Source organism: Schistocerca piceifrons, chromosome 1, assembly GCF_021461385.2.
Source record: "Schistocerca piceifrons isolate TAMUIC-IGC-003096 chromosome 1, iqSchPice1.1, whole genome shotgun sequence".
Lineage (NCBI taxonomy): Eukaryota > Metazoa > Arthropoda > Insecta > Orthoptera > Acrididae > Schistocerca > Schistocerca piceifrons.
Genome location: NC_060138.1, coordinates 917,628,194 through 917,647,548, shown reverse-complemented (window position 1 = coordinate 917,647,548; position 19,355 = coordinate 917,628,194). Strand labels below are relative to the sequence as shown.

General features: G+C 36.1%; 1 protein-coding gene across 11 annotated transcripts in view; it reads left to right on the top strand.

The window, feature by feature from the left end:
• Window positions 1-17,726, top strand: part of LOC124717168 — a 344,543-nt gene extending 326,817 nt beyond the window's left edge. For all 11 annotated transcript variants that reach the window (XM_047244021.1, XM_047244012.1, XM_047244004.1 and 8 more), the window contains 4 exons: window positions 1,351-1,513; window positions 1,852-1,996; window positions 5,479-5,677; window positions 15,754-17,726. In XM_047244021.1, the coding sequence (XP_047099977.1) occupies window positions 1,351-1,513; window positions 1,852-1,996; window positions 5,479-5,677; window positions 15,754-15,918 (672 nt within the window). In that variant the 3' untranslated portion in view covers window positions 15,919-17,726. The remainder of the gene's footprint in view (window positions 1-1,350; window positions 1,514-1,851; window positions 1,997-5,478; window positions 5,678-15,753) is intronic.
• Window positions 17,727-19,355: the final 1,629 nt, after the last annotated feature.

The following is a 19,355-nucleotide window of genomic DNA, read 5'->3' as shown; positions in this document are numbered from 1 at the left end:
TTTTCCATTTTATGTGGTGATTTTTATCATAACCACTATGCTCAGGTTAGATATTATTTTATTCATTTGCAATTACAGAACTTTACGCTACTTTTTCCTGTGTGGTATTCTTTCATATTTATTCTGTTTGTAAAGAATTAGAAATTCGTTCTCACCACAGTAACAGCAGATGTGTTGAGAGTCACAGATGTCAGCTGATCATTCATTTAGTGTTTCATCAACAGATTGTCCATTATGTATTTGGAAAAATAAATTAAAAGACCCAGGTGGCAGGAGCTCTTGAAAACTTCTCCAAAGTTTTCAGCAGAGTATATCATGGTGCACTGTTATCAAAAATTGCAATGGGTGGTGTCCCTGGAAAGCTCATACATTCACTGGAAAAGTGTTTCAGAGGTTGATAATGGTGTACAGAAATTATACATGACAATGCAAAAGTACTGTAGTGGAGATGGTAAAGAATAAGGAATATAGACTTTGCTGTGCCTTGGGGCTCCATTTTAGGTACATTCCTGTTCATATTTTATAAAAATGATTTACCAAGTTCTTTCAATAATAAGAATCTGATAACTGTGTATGCTGATGAAAAAGCCCAGGCCTGTTGTGCAGACACTGAGCCCAGTCTTATTGAAGAGGTTCAAAACTTAATTTGAAAGGCAAAAGCTCACCCTAAATGAGACATCTGAAAAGTTAACATACAAAACACAAGTATTATTCACTTTAAACTGAGTGATCCAAGTAGACAAAATATTGTGAATGATGAGATTCTATCAAAGACCAGTTTGAGAGGTAAATTTTTGGTTTTATACACAGCTGACCAGCTTTCATGGAAACAGCATGCTGTAATAATATTTTGTTGACATTGCCCATGCGCTTGAAATTATGTATCGTGAGCAAAAAATGGATTTGAATTTGTTGCTATTTTCCCTTTTTCCCAAAGAAGAGACCTTTGAAAGCCAAAAGATGTGGCAGCATTTTTTTAAATTTATGTCTTTCAGTCATTCTCCAGTTTCTTGTGATTCAGTTGCCGTAGACTGTCAATCCTTTTTTTCTCAAACACTGTCCATAGTAAAGCAAATTTCTAAAAATCACACGGTCTGATTTCAAATGTGTCACACATGTATACAGACCACTGAGATTGGCTTAAGAGGTAACTGACTAGTCATATTTCTGGCAGACCCTTATTTTGCAGTGAAAATAATGTTAATGGATCAAATTGTCTGCAAAAGTACTGTTCATATCACATTATGAAATACACATTGTCACAATAATCAATGTGGAATAAGGATAATATTTCCTATTTTTTGAGTAGTTATCTATTTAAATGCTTAAAACTGTTTTACACCTTTCCAGATTGGTGGTAACAAAATGTTCAAGATGCTCTATGACTTAAACTTCACATACGATTCTTCAATGCCTGTGTATGAAAACCGCCCACCCAGTTGGCCTTACACTCTTGATTACAAGATATTCCATGACTGTATGATTCCACCTTGTCCAACACGATCTTATCCTGGTAAGTGATACCATAATTCATCTGTGATATTGTTTTTGGAAATATTTGCCTTAATTAATGTCCAGTAAAACATGTGATATTATGTTGAAATTTTAGTAATGGTAATGGTGATGGAAAAGCTGACTTTGAGACCAAAATCATTTTTGATCCATCTTTGTCCTATAGAATATGGAGTTAGAAAAAGAGACCTTTTGGATTTCTTCACCTGCTTCATTCTACAGAATGTACCTTTGCTAGCACGTTTGCTCTTCTCTCTCCCTCTACATAGTGTCCATGCCATTGTCACAGAGTATCTCTCAAAAAGAGAAGTGAATAAACAAACATCTGATTGTTCACAGGTGTCTGGGAAGTCCCCATGGTAATGTGGCAGGATCTCAACGGTGGACGATGTTCTATGGGTGATGCATGCAGCAACCCTCCAACTGCTGATGGTGTCTATAAAATGCTCATAAAAAATTTTGAGAGACATTATACAACTAACAGGTATTGTGTTCCCAACTTTTCTGTGTTGTTTTTTTATGTCCTGACAGATATTTGTGTCATAAGAAATCATTGCGTAATTTATGCTGTATGTTGATTTTTAGATAGAGGCAGGCTTTCGTCAACTGAATCATCCATTGGTATGAAATTATTCCAAGCAAATATTTGTCCTTATTTAAACTGTAAATTGGAATTACAAAGATAAAAGAAAACATTCAAAATTGTAAATCCAGCCAGTGGCACTGGAAACATTGTTCACTGACTCTTTAGACTTAGTTGTTTTTGTATAGTATGCTCTAAATAATCCATGAAGACAGAAAAAAGGTAAACATCTTTGGCAAGAGGAAAGGTAGACACAGGATACTAAGAATAAGAAAGATTTCATTCAGCGACAGATGTCATTCAGTGGATGTGAAGGATTGGCCAATGAAAATATGGGAGAGCATAAATAAAAAAAGAGAATCAGGCAGAGGATGAAGTTTGAACATAAGAATGATCAATAGCTACAGGGGCGTCACACTATCACATATACTCTAAAGTTACTGAAAAAAAAAATGAGACTTAGGAAAATAGTGGTGCCTCTTCTCGAGAAGGAGCTACATGGGTTCAAGAAGAATTACAGCACTATGGATCTTATCTTTGTGATAAGAATACTGACTGAAAAGTACCAGCAACATGGAAAGAATATTGTGATAACATTTTTTGACATTGAAAAAGATTATAGTAGTGTACCTTCAAACAAGATCTAAGAAAGCACAGAAGATCTCAAGATGCCAAACTATTTAACTACCTTTATGATGAATTTGATGTTGGAAGTTCAGTCATGTCAGATTTGAGGAATAAACTGCAGAGTGTCCATAATTAAAGGTCCAATTTCAAATTGATGTAGAAAGAGGACCATTGCTCGGAATGATGTAAAATTTAAACAGCATAGTATTGACACGAGGGGAAACATTATGGAAAAATATTTAACAAAAATTTTAGTAACAGATGCTGCTGTAAGCATCTCAATGTAAATGGTGTCAGCTACAAATGACAAATGAATAAGACTATGTCTGTTAGTGTTGTACATTACACCACCTGTACTGTCCAATGTGCATGAACTAAGCAAGTTTGGCAGTCAACAGTTGTGGCACTGTTAGTTTTGCAAGGTTGTACCACAATGGATGAGAAAAATCAGTTTCTAAGTGTTCTGAGGCCAAGAATTTCAGGAAAAGCAAAATGACATCAGTTTCTAATTGTCATGAGACAGGCGCAAGATATGTTCAAAATACGGTGTGCACTGTTTCCTGCCACAAGTTGAAATCGAGAAACAGCATGTGCCACAACAGTGCCTTTGGGGTTACATCCAGAATGCGTTGCGCAATGTGTGCCATCAGTTCATCTATGTTTGTAATTGGAGCACTGAACATGACATCTTCCAGAAAGCCCCACAGCCAGAAGTCACACAGATTAAGATCTGGTGATCTGGACGGCTAGGTTGTAAGGAAATGATGGGTGATAATTTTGGCTTTTCTGAAATGTCTCTGCAGCAGCCACTTCACTGGTTGTGCAATGTGCAGAGGAGCACCATCTTGGATAAAATGATCCTACCCACACATCCATGCTACTGAAGGGTTGGAATGATGTTCATCAATATGTATCAGAAACAGTATGGGTCCCAGGATTAAGCCTTGTGGTACACCATAGCTAACAGGCATTTTCTCAGAGGAGTGCACAGTTCACTGATGGACATTAGTATTCTTTTTTTCAAATTTCATATCAACTTTTTGCACTCTGTTTGATAGAGATGATTCTAACCATTGGTTTGCAGTTCTTCTCACACCTTTATTAGCTAACTTTCTAAGGATTATGGTGTGGTCAATAATGTCAAAAGCTTTAGAGAAATAAAAAAAAATACCGGTAGTAATTTCTTTGTTATCTAATGATTTTAAGGTTGTGTGAAATATTCATACACTGCTGTGGTTGTTGTTTTAACTTTTCTAAATCCATGCTGCTGCTCTGATATTAAAGCGAATCTGTTAATAAAACTTTCTAATCTGTTGTAAAACAGTTTCTCAAATATTTTTGAAAATGTGCTGAGTTGTGCTACTGGCCTGTAATTAGCTACATGATATCCTGGTCCCATCTTGCAGAGTGGTGTAACTTAGCAACCCTTAGGAGGCCTGGGAAAAGTCCATTATTAAAGGATGCATTAATTATAAGAGTTAATGACTCTACAATGTATTCCCCGCAATTCTTGGGTGTTGAGTACTGGCTCTATGGCAGTTCTTTATTAGGTTTTATGTTGACTCATCATTTAGATTCAGTTTCAAAGCTTTGTTTGTACCATGTTCCATTTTCATAACTTTCCAAAGGCCTTTATTTTTATTTTTGGATTCTGTTATTAATTTATCATTATATGATTTTTTTTATTAATTTATCATTATATAATTTTTGCTTGCTGAATTCTTTTTGTTGACAGTACAATAAGACTTACAGTATGTTCTGAACTTATCATCAAACACATCATGTTTCATGTAGTTCTTCAGGTAATTCTTTTTTAGGCTAGAGATTTTTAGACAAATGTTAATGGTGTTAGGACAGCAACCAGCCACAAAGAATCATGACAATTTTTGTCTGCTGTCAACAATGATACTGACAACATATCAGTTCCAGGACTTCCAAGAATGTTTTAATTTTAATTTTTGATTTGGATAACAATTGACAAAAGAAATATTTTTTTGTGTTATATGATTAAAAGTTAACAATGTTCTGAATTTTTTCCATTACTTGTACTGTAAAACATTGCTTCTTTACAAATTTCATGATTTGAGGCCAACAGGACTATAGGTATAGTACCCTATAGGTTTTAACAAGTGAATTTGCAAGTATCAAAATATGTGACAATTGGCAATCTTTTGACTGCATTGACTTATACGTTTAACATTTTACACTACTGAGGTACGATAAACCATACCGTTAGTGTGTGACATAAATTTAAACTTGATATGTCCACTCGTTCCTCAGAAAAAAGTATCTTAACAGATGGAAAGACAAACAGTCGGACAGCAAATGAATGTAAGACATAAATAGCCATATCTTTTGATTGCATTGATTTAGGAGCTCAATTTTTTACACCACCAGGGGCTGTAGATCTTAGTATGTGATGTAAATGTAAATCATGGTGTAAGTAATGACAATAGATGTTGAAATGTATTTACAATGGCTATTACTCTTCAAAGTCTTTCGATACCTTTTCTGCAGTGATGTATCACAAAAAATTATTTTCCAAGTTATTCAGATAGTTCATAAAAATTCATGCATACCATTTTTGTCTCTGGAACCAAATTTTAATGCAAAATATAGTGTATTTGATACAATGTAAGATATTTAAGCTACAACAAAAATAGTATATGTATGATGTAGTCAGCAAACCAGTGTCACAATGCTTTGTTTGGAGATCATTTATAACAAAATGCTCATATTAAATTGATATTTTGTAGGGCACCATTTGGATTATTCTATCATGCAGCATGGTTCACACAGCCTCATCACAAGGAAGGTTTCGAAGCATTCCTTGACACAATAGTTGCAATGGATGATGTCTGGCTGGTGACAAACTGGCAAGCCATACAGTGGGTACGACAACCTACACCACTTTCAGAGATCAAGAACTTCCCACCGTTCCAGTGTAACTACGCAGTAAGTCTTTCTGGAGCTGACCAAGTCTCAAAGATATTAAATAAGCAAATCAGAAATACTTATAAGCAGTGTGGCTAAAATATGTTGTAATGTATTGTCAGTATTGCTCTTGATAGATCTTTTATGTGGCAGAGTAGTATTTCCAATTGCTGTCATTAGACATTAGTAGAAAAATATTTTGAAAGAGAGAAGACTGATCCACATGACTTAATATCAATGTTTGTCCACACTCTGTAATTTCTGTTTCAAAGTAGCACTATTCCTTCACTTTTTTCTGATTATTTTCCATTTTTAATACTCAGATTAATATCTTTGTTTCAAAAACTACTAGTTGCTTGTGGTCTGTCTCAGTGGGTCAGTCCAAGTGTCCCTCAGTTTGCTAATTAGACACAAGCCTTTGTACGAATTTAAAAAGGCACTTCAGAGAAACAATACTACATCTGTATTATTTATCAAAATGCATAAAGATTTGTTCTCTAATTACTCATTTTTTGGCATTACTGATCTACTTGCAGGTTAATGAACACTTCCTGATGATTGCATTCCATCTTTGTATCAAAGTAAAAAAGCGCGTTAAAGAAACCAAAAATTGCATGTATTATTTATCAGAATGTTTAAAGATTTGTTCTGTAACAGTAAAAAACACACATGGCTCACTTACTGCCAACTACTGATCGAACTTACAGGTTAAGGTACACTTTGCAATGCCTGTAGTTTGATCTCTGTACTCACTTTACGCAAGGCACAACTGACACCAAATTAAGTGCCACTGTGTTATTTTCACATATAAATTGCCTTTTAGTATTCACAAAAACTCATCTCTGTTCAGCTAAAACCAATAAAGTATAACTCCACTTTTATGTACCCAGAATTAACGTTTTCCCACCATTTATGACATTTTTTTATTGTTTCCATTAATATTAATTTGCACCCAATTTTGCATCAACAAACTTACAATTTTCTCACCATTTATGCTTTATGAAAATATGTTTGTGGAGAAAAGAACTGATGTAAATGATGTGAAATGATGTTGGCCATCAAGTAGTGTTTACAGACATTACTTGGTGGAGTTTCTTGACACCAGGGCATTTTACTCAGCAGATCTGAACCAGTAAATGGATACAAATCAGAATAATTCGTACTTTATCTCCTCCTGCTGTGAAGTGTTACTTGGTGTGGTGGCTGATGGAAGTACCTAGGTTTGTTCAATTAAAGGTATCAACACCAATCACAACCATTTCCACACTGCCTGTACTGTGCATGACCAGCTTCATAATTGTTGTGATCATCTCGAAACCTTTGCATTATTCAAACCATATTTAGCGTGTTTCATTGTTTGGCCATTTGTAGCGCTAATTGTCACCTTCGGTCACTTTGTGTTACTCAAATGTTTTTGGTTTAAACACAGGACCAGTTACATATTTTTTCATGCTTAGCAAGATGTGTTTTGAAAATTTATTCTCATTGCCAAGTTCAAATATTTACAAAGTATTTTTTGCGATCTTTCACAAACAATTTAATGTGAGTGATAGTTTGCATGCATGTGGTTTCCTACATATCTGAGGAGGCATAGTACCTGATAACCTCAAAAAGACAGTTACTGTGTAAGATATGCAAAATATCACATACACAAACATCGCACAAAATACATATGTAAATATTTGCTTTGACAACAAGAATAAATTCTCAAAATGTGTCATGCTAGCCATGAAAAACTACATAACTGGTGCAGTGGTTCATTATTTATGTGATGAATGACTGTTGTAGGCTTTCCAAAAACACTGATTATGATGTATGAAATTAAGTCAAATGTTTGTACTTCCTAGACAGTTACCAGTTCCAGTTACATCTACTGTTTTTATTAGATAACAAATCATTATTAGAAAATAAACAAGTTCCTGACAAGTACTTTGATGTCTGTTATGTATATCTATGATACACAAAGTGCACAGATGTAAGGGGGTATCCTATACATAACTTTTATTACTTAAAACATTATTTTCTGAATTTTACACCATTTTTTTCAAGTCTCTTGAAAAGTGTAACAGTGGGTTTTCATGTACCTCCTGTCAGAGTTCAATGATCATGGTATAACATATCCAGTGATCAGAGCCAGCTTGCCCAGTATTGGAATCCCTAAAACACAGGACACAGTGCTTGTGTAAATGCTATATAACACTACTTCCAGCCAAGAGCAATCGGTAATTTTACTTTTGCTCTGATCACCTCATACTATGCCACCTAATCATCAAACTCTGGCAGGTGATGCCTCAGTTTTAGTCAAACTAACTCAAGTTTTTAACTAATAATAAGGCAATTAGTCTTGGAAATAACGTTGTGGCACTTAGTCTGAGGTTCCATTGTCCCTTGCCCCAGCTCAGCACAAAGATGAAACTAAAGTTTGTTTTTGGTATCACGTGTACCTTGACCCGTAAATTACACCAGTAATGACAACATCTCTTCATATTCTGAGAAATAATACAATTTTTGATTTCTTTACAGTGCTATTTCACATTGGTACTAATACCAAACTATAGTTGTCAACTGCTGTGTCTTAAACTGTAAATTAGATCAGTAGTGCCAATAAGTGAGCCATTTTTGTAATGTTATAGGGAACTGCTCACATTTCTTTATGAATAATGTAGGCGGTTTTTGGTTTCTGTAAGATGCATTTTACGTTTGGTACAAAGACTGAACTATAGTGATTATCCAATATACCTTAACATGTAAATAAAATCAGGACTGCCATTCAATGAGCCATGCATGTTTTCTATTGTTACAGGACAAATCTTTATGCGTTTTGATAAATAATGTAGATAACACTATTCTACAAAAAAACTTTTTTTCTCTTTCTGAAAAAAAAATTCTTTGTAATCCTAGTTGTACTTCGAGTGCTGAATTCAAACTGTTTTTAGTTTTTTCCTGTCAGGGATAGTTTAAGAGCAATCGCAATTTTATTTCTCTGCTCGGTTTCTGATATGGTGCAGCAAACATGAGGTGAAATTCAATAAACAAATTCATGTTTTTATGACTGTAATCTTTGTGTATATGCTGTGTAGCATTTATTTGACACAAGAAATTACAGAAAATTGACAAAAAAATGAGCCATTGTATTGTAATGCACATCACTTTTTTCCCTTGTATTGTGAATCTTTCTTCTCTCAAATGATATTCTAGCAATAATCTGCTAACATAGAAGGTATGTATTTCTATGGTAGAACTGTCTTTATGGAATCTTTTGCCATGTTCATCCGATATGTCACTACAACTCTCTCTGAAGTAATCCAAATGAGAGTCCATCATATGTACCTTCAAAGACATATTGCACCCCAGATCTTGATATGCTTTGATCATGTCGTCCACCATTGCTTTGTAGTTAGTAGCTCTTCTTCTTCTGAGGAAGTTTTCTGACACCATCTTGAAACAGTCCCATGCTGTCGTTTCTTTGTTAGTTAAACATGCTTCAAAATTTGCATCTTTCTGCAGCTCCTTGATTTGTGGGCCCACGAATACACCTTCCTTTATTTTTGCAGCTGAAAGACGGAGGAATCTGGTAGTTAGATATGCAAACCCACTGCCTGTTGGATCCATGGCCTTTATGAATTGTTTCATTAGGCAAAGTTTGATGTGAAGTGGTGGAAGTAGTATATCTTCAGGAGTTACCAGACTTCCATGTTGTACATTCTTTTCGCTCACTTTCCATCTCTGCCTAGGCCATTTCTTTTTCTTGTAGTGAGAATTTCTGTCTTGACTCTCCCACTTACAAAGAAAACAGGCATACTTTGTGTAGCCTCATTGCATTCCCAGTACTATAGCAATTACTTTGAAATCTGCACATATTTTCCATTTGTATTTGTTGTATTGTAATGAATTTAGCATCATTTGTATGAATTCGCAATTCTCTTTGGTTAAGCTGGCGTAAGCTAGTGGAACAGAGAGTATTTTATTTCCGTTATGGAGCAAAACACCCTTGAGACTTGTCTTTGACACATCTATGAAAAGTCTCCACTCCTGTGAAATATAGGTGAAGTTCAGCACTTTCATTAGGCCAGCAACATTATTGCAAAATGTCAGTGCTCTGTCAGTAGCAAAATAGGAAATAAAGGCATGTTCTCTGTGCCTGAACACACTGATTTTAGGACTTTGGTGGAGTCTTGAACCAAGCAGCTGCACCTTTTGTTTACTTAGTCCTAGATCACGTACTAAATCATTTAAATCTGCTTGTGTTAACAAATGTGATGATGACTCACTTGTGCAGTGATATAAAGGATCATCATCTGTGATTTCTTCAGTACTACTTAGTTCACTGTCACTCTGAATTTGACCTGGAGTTCTTGAAGGTACTGGAAGGCTGTCAGAATGCTGCACTGGCATTCTCACTGAAGGCAGATCTGGGTAAACTATGTACCTCTTTGATTTTTTGTTTGTACAATGCTGAATTTTTGTTAGACAGAAATAACAGTCAGTAACGTGGTGCTTGGGCTCTCTCCACACCATGGGCACAGCGAACAACGCCACATTCTCTTTACCTTTCCACCACTGAATTAGTTTGCAGTAACATGTATCTCAACAGAAATGTGGTGCCCATTCTTTATCTTGGTCTCCTATCTCTACTCCAAAGTAATGTTTATATGCTTTCTTTATGCCTGTTGAAATTTTCTTCCTATTTCTGACAAAGGTGAACTTCCCACTGATATAGCAGAGGTTGTCTGGCTTATATCAACATCCACGACAAAGTGGCATTTCTGAAAATTTTAAAATACCTCTTCAGTAACACACCTGTACTACATTAATACTAGAGAACTAGAGAAACGCTGATATGTAAAAACCAGCAGTCAATTTACCTTCAGCACCAAGCTAAATCATTTTAAACACAAGAAATTATAAGTTCAACTGTGGTCGGAAATATGACAGAGAAGGTTACTTGTCAGCCAAAACACCTACTCGTTAAGATTGACACAAAGTATGGCTAACACCACTGTTATAAACTTGATGTACCTGCCTCGGGAAGTGTGAAGGTCTGTAATTTTTGGTTGCTTTAAAGTACTGTTTTTGTTGGTACAAACATCAAATTGTAGTCATGTTTGGGCAACAAGTGTGGTGCAAAGAACAAGATGGCTGGCTCTGGGGTATGTACCGATTGCCTGTATCATTTCAATGTCCAATAAAATACTGGGGCTGGGAGAAAAAAATCCATGATGTTCCTTCTGTCTCGTGGAACAACATTGAATAAAATAGAGTGAATCTTAAACAGATGTGGAACTAAAACTGTCTTTTGACTGCCTAGGAAAATCCAAGAGACGATGTGCCCTGTAAAGGATATAGTCATGATTTCAGAGTCCTAGTTGTTTACAGTATTTCCTGTGATTGTGGCAGTAACTACTTGGGATGGTCTGTTCAAACCATTTCCCAGTGCTGTACCAAACACCGATTGCATATCAAGTACAGAAATTAAAAAAATCTGCTGTTGTGGAAGACAGTCGTATGAACAAGCACAAAATTGTGTTTGAGAAGACAGGGATTACACAGTTATCAAAGAGATCGTGAAAATTAGAACTTTATTAGTTGCATGGGATTCACACTCAGCAATGTGTGGAAGTGGGCAATTAGTACTGAGAGTTTGCACGGTAGTCTGCCCTCTACTATACAGTGTGGTGGAAACAAAGATGCTGTGAGTGACATTTCATCATTGGTGCCAATGCAATATCTAGTCACAGTGGACACAGTTACATCAGGTACAGACCTTCTCTGTGATTCCATTACTTCTTCAACAGTAAAATGTTTTTCTAACTGTTGCATATTGTCAAAAGCTGAGTGTGTCATAAATAATTAATGTGAGAAGTGCTCCAAGAACATTTAATAGAACAAATTCATCACAAAAAACTTTTTGATTTGTCATTGAACATATTTCTACCTTGGTTATTATCTGAGGTGTATTGATTGTAAGATTCTTTTTGTTTTTGCACTTATTATTCATTAATGGGGTCATCCAGAATCTGTGTCCCTTAATTCCCACTCATACGCCTTGCTAGAGATCACTTATCTATTCCCCTGTATATCAAAATTTTCTGCATATATGATATAGCTATTGCTAAAAATTTCCTCAGGCAGTGCCTTCCTCTAAGCAGACCCGAGACTTCATCAGTCCCCAGCAGTAAACAGAATGGCTCTCTTTTTTATCAGTCACTTTATATGTCACTTTGGATTGATTTTTGAATTTCCTGAGCACTCATCCATACTTCTGATTCAGTTACATTCAAGACACTTTCCTCATCTTGACCCATGATGTAATTCTGCTTCGGAATTTATCAGAACTTCTTAATTGATAAGATTCAGTAACCTTTTTGGAGTTTGATGTCACCTTTCTCTGTGTTGATGTTCTTTTCACCAATTGTCAGATCCATATTGCAGTATATAGCAACCCAAAGAACAAAGACTATACTTGCACTATTAAAGTTATCATTCTTATGACACGAAAAACTTTCTTCCTTCCTGTTGTTGCAGTCACTGTTCAAGTATCTGTTTATGTACTTCTTCAGTGTAAAAATGCAAAGCACAACCATTACTTCTTGTCTGGTTCTGATTCAGAATTAGCTTAAAACTGCTACCTTAAGCAACTCCAAAACTAGTGATTTTGATTGAGTAAACCCTGTTCATTCATCATACTTTGTAGATTCTATCATGTAGATTAACAACAAAGAAAGTGGAATGAATCAAGATATACATTAAAAAGATGATTCAGCTGTTATAAACTGGCCTGTCTATAATGAAACTTGTGTAAACAAGTATCCTTAAGGAGTGCCGTTTGTGAAACAATACTACCTTAACTTGGAGCATGTTAACCAGCATTTCTGACAAAGCCTTGATATTCTGAAGACATACTATTAAATTAAGCATATTTTACACACTACTCCCCCATACACCACCAAAAAGAACTTTTCATCACTCCTGTACTCCTTAAAATCTTGGCCAAACTTTTGCCCTTCTTAAGCAATTTGCTCTCCAAATGGTCTGCCACCCTTGTAACTGCAATTTTTTGTATTCATGTACTACATCTCCATAGCTGGTGTTAACATCATGTTACATATCAGCTGATGTGCCACTATGATTCATCTTCCTGTGATGCATGATCAGTAAGCTGCTATATAGATCAAGGATATAAACAAAGACTATTTCTAGTAACAAACAGTATTCAGTTGCAGAGCATGCACTGGACACAAAAGCTGTGGACTTGGTCCTGCTTAGCCAGGAAGGCGATCTGGATTCTTCCTTTTCTCAGCACAGGCACGTCACAGAATTATACAAGTTTCAGTGCTTACTGTTCTCCCACCACCATTCTTAGTTGACAAACATTTTAGTTTCACCTATTGTTTTATTCCAGCCTCTGTATCCCCCATTACTCAATTTTCAAATTGCTTCTCAGGTTTTCCTCTATTCCTCAATTTCTAAATTTGCTCTCTTCCACATCTCAGCCGCTGTTTGGTTTGCTTCTCCCCCTATTGTAATGTGTATCCCTTAATCCAGGCTACTGAGTAGTGTTAAACTTAATGCTGGAATATATCCATTTCATTCAGTCTGCTCCTCTTTCCTGCCAAAATGAATGAACTGGCTTTCCACCTGGTTTCCTCTGTGTGAATCACTTGAACTCATTGGTCAGATATTTGATGATAAGACTACCAACTTTTCCAAGTATTTTCTGTTTAATGGAAAATGCTATGAACTGACAGAGGGAGTCACGATGATTGTGAATTTGTGTATGGAGCACTTCAAGGAACCCTGAAGTCATCCAAATGGAAACCTACTTGCTTTTTCCATTAAGCTGATTACACATTCATCTGACCTCGTGGAAGGGACAAATGCCATGGCTTCCTCATACATCTGAACTTCATTCATCACAACATTAAATTTGGTATGGAGACCAAAGCCATGTCAAGAAAAGAGCTGATGGCACCCAGGGCTATTGTGTGTATTGGAAAAAAAATACACACTGATCCGTGTTGCACCAGATAGCTGCCATCAACCTGTGCAGAGGAATGGAGTACTAAAAACATGGAATGGAGTACTAAAAACACTAGTATAAAGGGCATGCACAATATCAGATGTAGAGAGTATTCCTCAGAACTGTTTTTCAAAGAAATAGTTCACAGAATGACAGATTAGCCACACTCTGCACCCCTCCACTACAGTGCTTTGGAGACAGATGAAGTAACAGAGAAAGTGGCAGCCACTGCCTTTTTACCATAAACTTGTGCACTGTCAGGTCATACTGCAAAAGCACCAAGTAAGAACTGTCTTTTGCCCGCCCAATAATACATAGTCATTATTGAGTCAAAGATGACCTCGGTTTACAGAAGGCTGGTGTTTACCATATTTTGTACCAGTGTCATCATCAGCATCATCAGCCAATTCAATCATTAGATGATGTGGCCTCTTCGAGTTGTGGATTCAGGTAGGCTTTCAGCAGTCTTCTCCAAGTGGGACGGTCTTGGGCAGTTCTCTGCCAGGTGTCACCAGCGATCTTCTTGATGTCTTTGTCCCATCTGTCTGGTGGTCTTCCTCTAGGCCTCCAGTGCTCTCTCGGACTCCACTCCAGTATTAGCTTTGTCCATCTGTTGTCTTTTCTTCTTGCAACGTGGCCAGCCCACTGCCATTTCAAGGAACCTACTCTCTCTAAGATGTCATTAACCTTCGTCACAGACCGGATGTCATCTGCCCTTTTCCTGTCCTTGTACCAGTGTGGCAAGAAATATATTGGACAAACAGTGCATGCTGTCAAAGGTCACTGCGAAGAAAACTAGTGGCACACTTGACTGATGCATCATAATCAGTCAGTTGTCACAGAGCACTGTTTGTTTGAGACCCATGCAATGGAATATGAACATTATCAGTATTTTAGTGCAAAGTTCCAAGTATTGGAACAATGTCATTAGAGAGGCTTTTGGAATACACACCAGAGGCGATCTCATTAACTGGCGCTTTGGCTATAGCATCAGCACAGCTTGGAAACCAGCACTGGGTGTGATTAAGAAGACACTCAGCATACACAATTTTCTGACAGTGAGGGTGAACAAAGTAACTACACCCATGTTACCACTTCACAGGTGCCCTGCTGAGCATCGTCGGCCACAGTCAGCAACACGGTAACCTCCTTGGGCACCGACATGTGCCCTAGGGTGCACACTGTTCACAGAACAGCTCACAGGGTGGGAGGAAGGGGGGATATAAGCTGGCCATGTGGTCCCAGGAGGCCAGTTCATCAGTGCACCTGACCAATGGTGACAAGTCAGATTGTCAAAATATTGTGCCTGCTGGACACTATTAACCAACATTACACCTGTGGACTATTTGATCACTTTTTTCTTTTGCTTTTCATCCATTTATTCAGTATCCTAATTTTCCTATTTTTTTATTTGCATCACTTTAATTTTTCTCGTTCTTTTCAGTCCTGGGTCTTCAGCCATTGCTTATTTGCAGCTCATGATGAGTGCTGTACAATGTTAGCCAATGTTCACTTCCACCTGCTTTTCCTCTCCACTGACCCAGTGAGTGATGAGTCCCTCCCTGCTTGCCATGGACACATTTCATTGCCCTTTCCTGTTTTTTTCTTCATCTACTTTTCCTTGCTAAGGAACTACTGGAAATATTCTGAAAGCTCAAGTATTAAATTTTGTTTTTCATTTATATTAAGAGAGTGACTCACTGCTGCAAGATATAAAATGTTACCTAATTCCATTTTTAAGAGCATGGCATTTCTTTGTCAGAAACTTCAGAGAAAATAAGGTATTGTAGTCCTGCAAAGGGAAGGAGTGTAATACTCTTCAGTGTTTTCTCTTTGATCTTAAGCTTCCAAGGAATTAACATGTTGTCCAAGAGCTTAATAATGAGTGTAGTCTGTTACACGTTATCATTAATTGAACAATGAACATCCATACTTTTGGAAGTATGATTGTTATTCCAACTCCATTTTGTCACTTTTCTTCATTAAGTTCACACTATTAGTGTTTGTTATTGGCTGGTTAATTTTATTTAACAACTGCTTGAATATATGAAGACTAATGAGCAAGTATTTGTTACAGGATAGACCCAAGAAATGCAACAACCCAAAGGTGTGCAACTTGTGGCATAAATCTGGAGTTAGATACATGCGTACCTGCCAGGCTTGCCCTGAGGTTTACCCATGGACTGGAAAGACAGGAGTGAAGAACAGCCGCATTGATAATGAAATCTATGAAGAAACGTAAGAATGTAATATCTGTTTTGTCAGTAAGATGTTATGGCCACAGCTTGACAACATTGTTGTGCACAATAAGATCATTCATCATCATTTATAGACAGAAGTAATCTGATTCAATAAGTGCCTGTAAATTTAAAAATGTGTTAAAGATATTTGACTGTATTGTGTAATTGGCAATTATTTTATTGGGAATTGAATAATATTCCTTTTGAACTGCAATGATTTCATTTGAAGAAAAATTAAACACAACATTTACTTTTTTAAGAAAATTTGTTAAAGCCTTTTCCCATTGACTTATTTTGTGATAAATATTTGTGGAATATAATAAGTTCAGACTTATATTAATTATACTGAACGTGTGACAAGTCCTGCTGCATTGTGAATGCTTGTTCACAGAAAATATACTATTAAAATTTGTACATATTCTATTTAGTCATTGGAAAGAAAAAGACTTGTATAGTACGCAACAGACATTTTTATATATGTATATGTCATTCTGCAATATAAGAAAAAAATGAGCAAATGTCAAGTTTTGCAGTAGTTGATGAGTCTTGTGTACAAAAATGTGTGTTTGTGAAGATTTTTAAAAATTCTCCTAATTAAGTGCCATTCAGCCATTGACACAGCTCATTAACTCTTAGAATTTCAAAAGTACAAAATACTTTCCTCAGTAATTTCTATTTTAAGAGAAAAAATTTCTGACCAGTGAGGCCATATTCTGTGTTCACCCATAACTGGCAGACTTTCATAAACATTTAGCCTCATGACAGGATGAACAGCTGTAAAATCAAGGAAATAAACAAAGAGAAATAAATGGCACATCTTGAATTACATGAGTATTATTGGAAATTTGTTGAGCTATGTAAACTGTAATGGGCAATGCCCTGTACTAAATGGTTTGTTCTAAGAACATACCAGTCTTATATTATTAAGTGGAAGTACAAACTTGGATGTCTTAGATGAATTTAAGACACTGGGTTAGTAACTGTTATTTATTGTTTTAATGAAAATGTAATAAGTTAATCAGTTTGATTTAAGTCTCTAAGAATGGTATATTGAAGAGATTATATAGTATAATCTTAAGTAACCATTCTCATACTTTCTTTTTGGAATACTTGAACGATTTGTAGAGCAATCAAGTTGTACACAAATTTAAATTTGTACAAAATTATTCTAATTTTGGCATTAAAAATAGCTTTTTAGTGTGTGTATTAATATGTATGCCATGAATGTTAATTGACATTAATTATGTTTGCATTTGATGACTATCCTCATTCTACAGTTTGATGATGAGGGTTTCTTGTCATTTGAGTACACCATCCTAGGCATGACATTAGGTGATATGTACACAGTTCCTGGACTAGAACATGTTGGACAGTTTTGTCAGTTTACCCCTTGATGTAAAATCACCTTTTGGGAAGATAATTCTAAAAAAATATACTGGCACTGTAGTAAGGATCATATCTTTCTTTCTTTCTTTGGGCCATCTAACATGCTGAACAGTGTACTGCTAGATCTGTCCACTAAATTATTCACATTTTTCTGCTTCCTATAAGCAGATATTCTGGTTTGATTACATATAGAAATGAAGTTGTAAAGAACATGTTGCCATAACTACAAAGTTTGTTAACCTACTTTTTCCTGTTGGTGCTTAATGGCAGCAATATTGGTGGAATTATTTGTCATCAATTTTAGCTACATGGCTCTTGTTACTAAACTGTGCCGTTATTACATTTTCTTATGTATGTGATGAAATTGTATTATAAGATAGCAGTGCAATTAAGTTTTTAATAATAAATACCTTTTCAACAGAAATATGTTTTCTTTATGAATTCAGTTACTCACAAACAAAATTGAGGGAAACAGTGATTAACCTAAATGAATATCTTATGTATCTGTATATCAAATTGACTCAAACATTATACTAAATGATTGATCACAAATTCTGTTAAAGTAGTTGTGCTGACCAACCAGTTTGAGTACGAGATAACTAAATTAATATTTATAAAATTGAAGAAAACAGATAATTAAATATCCAACTAAGGTGCAATATTGTTTAAACCATTACAATAATACACAAAAAGAACCAGTGTGATGTAATATCATTGCAGCAAATCAATAAAATGAGTTCCCAACAGGCCAAAATACTTACCTGTAAGAACACCCATGAAAAGTGAGACAAGCATGTCAACTATCAGACTTTCCATCTCAGCACATTCATTCCAAAATATTTTAGTATTTCTTATCATAAGATTTATGGCCCATGCTTTTTATATCTCTCATAGGTTTGCAATTGTGTCAGATACTTTAAAGAAAAAATCAGAATAGTGTCATTAACAAAATTCTTAATAACATAAAAAAACTAACAGCCATCTTATGTTACCCTGTCTGTGTTCTTATTCTTAATCTTAATACATTCTGTGACATCATGGATATACCCCTGGATGCTTACTCACCACTTATCTAAAGCATTGCATGCAGTCAGGTGCTGTAATAAAAATGGACAGTGGTGTAATAGATAATTCAAATGAAGGATACTTAAGTGTGTCATATAATTCAACAACAAAAACAATCAATATTTGACAAAATAATTTAACTGGATAGATAAAGAATCTATTCACCAAGTGGCGGCAGCGCACACACACAAAAGACACTTATAATTAGGCAAGCTTGCAGAGGACTTACCGGATGGGTTGAGAAGGAAACACTGATTGTTGGGGACTGCATCAGACAAGATTTGAAAACCTGAGAGCTTAAAGGTGGAAGACAGGGTAATATGTATGACAGAGATTATTGCTGAAACATTGTAAATGAGTCAGTAAGAGTGAAAAGCTAAATGCAGAGATGGTAGGGGGCAGTGAAAAATAGATGGGTAAGACAATGAAAGATGTATAAAACTAAAACAGAGTGAAGAAAAGAGTAGTTACTGTGAATAAATGCTGAGACAGAAGAAATTAACGTAAATTATGGTCAGGTGAGTGGCAAGAACCAGGGTCATGTTGTAGCACAAGTTCCCACACACAAAGTTCTGAGAAACTGTTGTCTGGGAGAAGAATCCAGATGGTGTGTGTGTGGTGAAACAGGCACCGAGGTTATGACTGTCATGTTGTAGAGCATGCTCTGCGGCACAATATTGTGTGTTGGCAGTATATAACCTCTGCCTATGCCCATCCATCCTAATTGGTAATTTGGTGGTAGTCATACTGTGCCTATGCCCATTCATCCTAATTGATAATTTGGTGGTAGTCATGCCGATGTACAAGCCCGAATGTGTTTACATAAAGCTGGTATATGACGTCTCATTTCACAGGGGGCTCCCCCTTTGATAGTATATGTTTTCCCAGTTACAGGGCTGGTATGGGTGGTGGTAGGATGGTGCATAAGTCACAGGTGTAGGAGCCATAGAGTAGGGAGAAGGGTGCAGAAGGAGCATAGGGTGTGGCA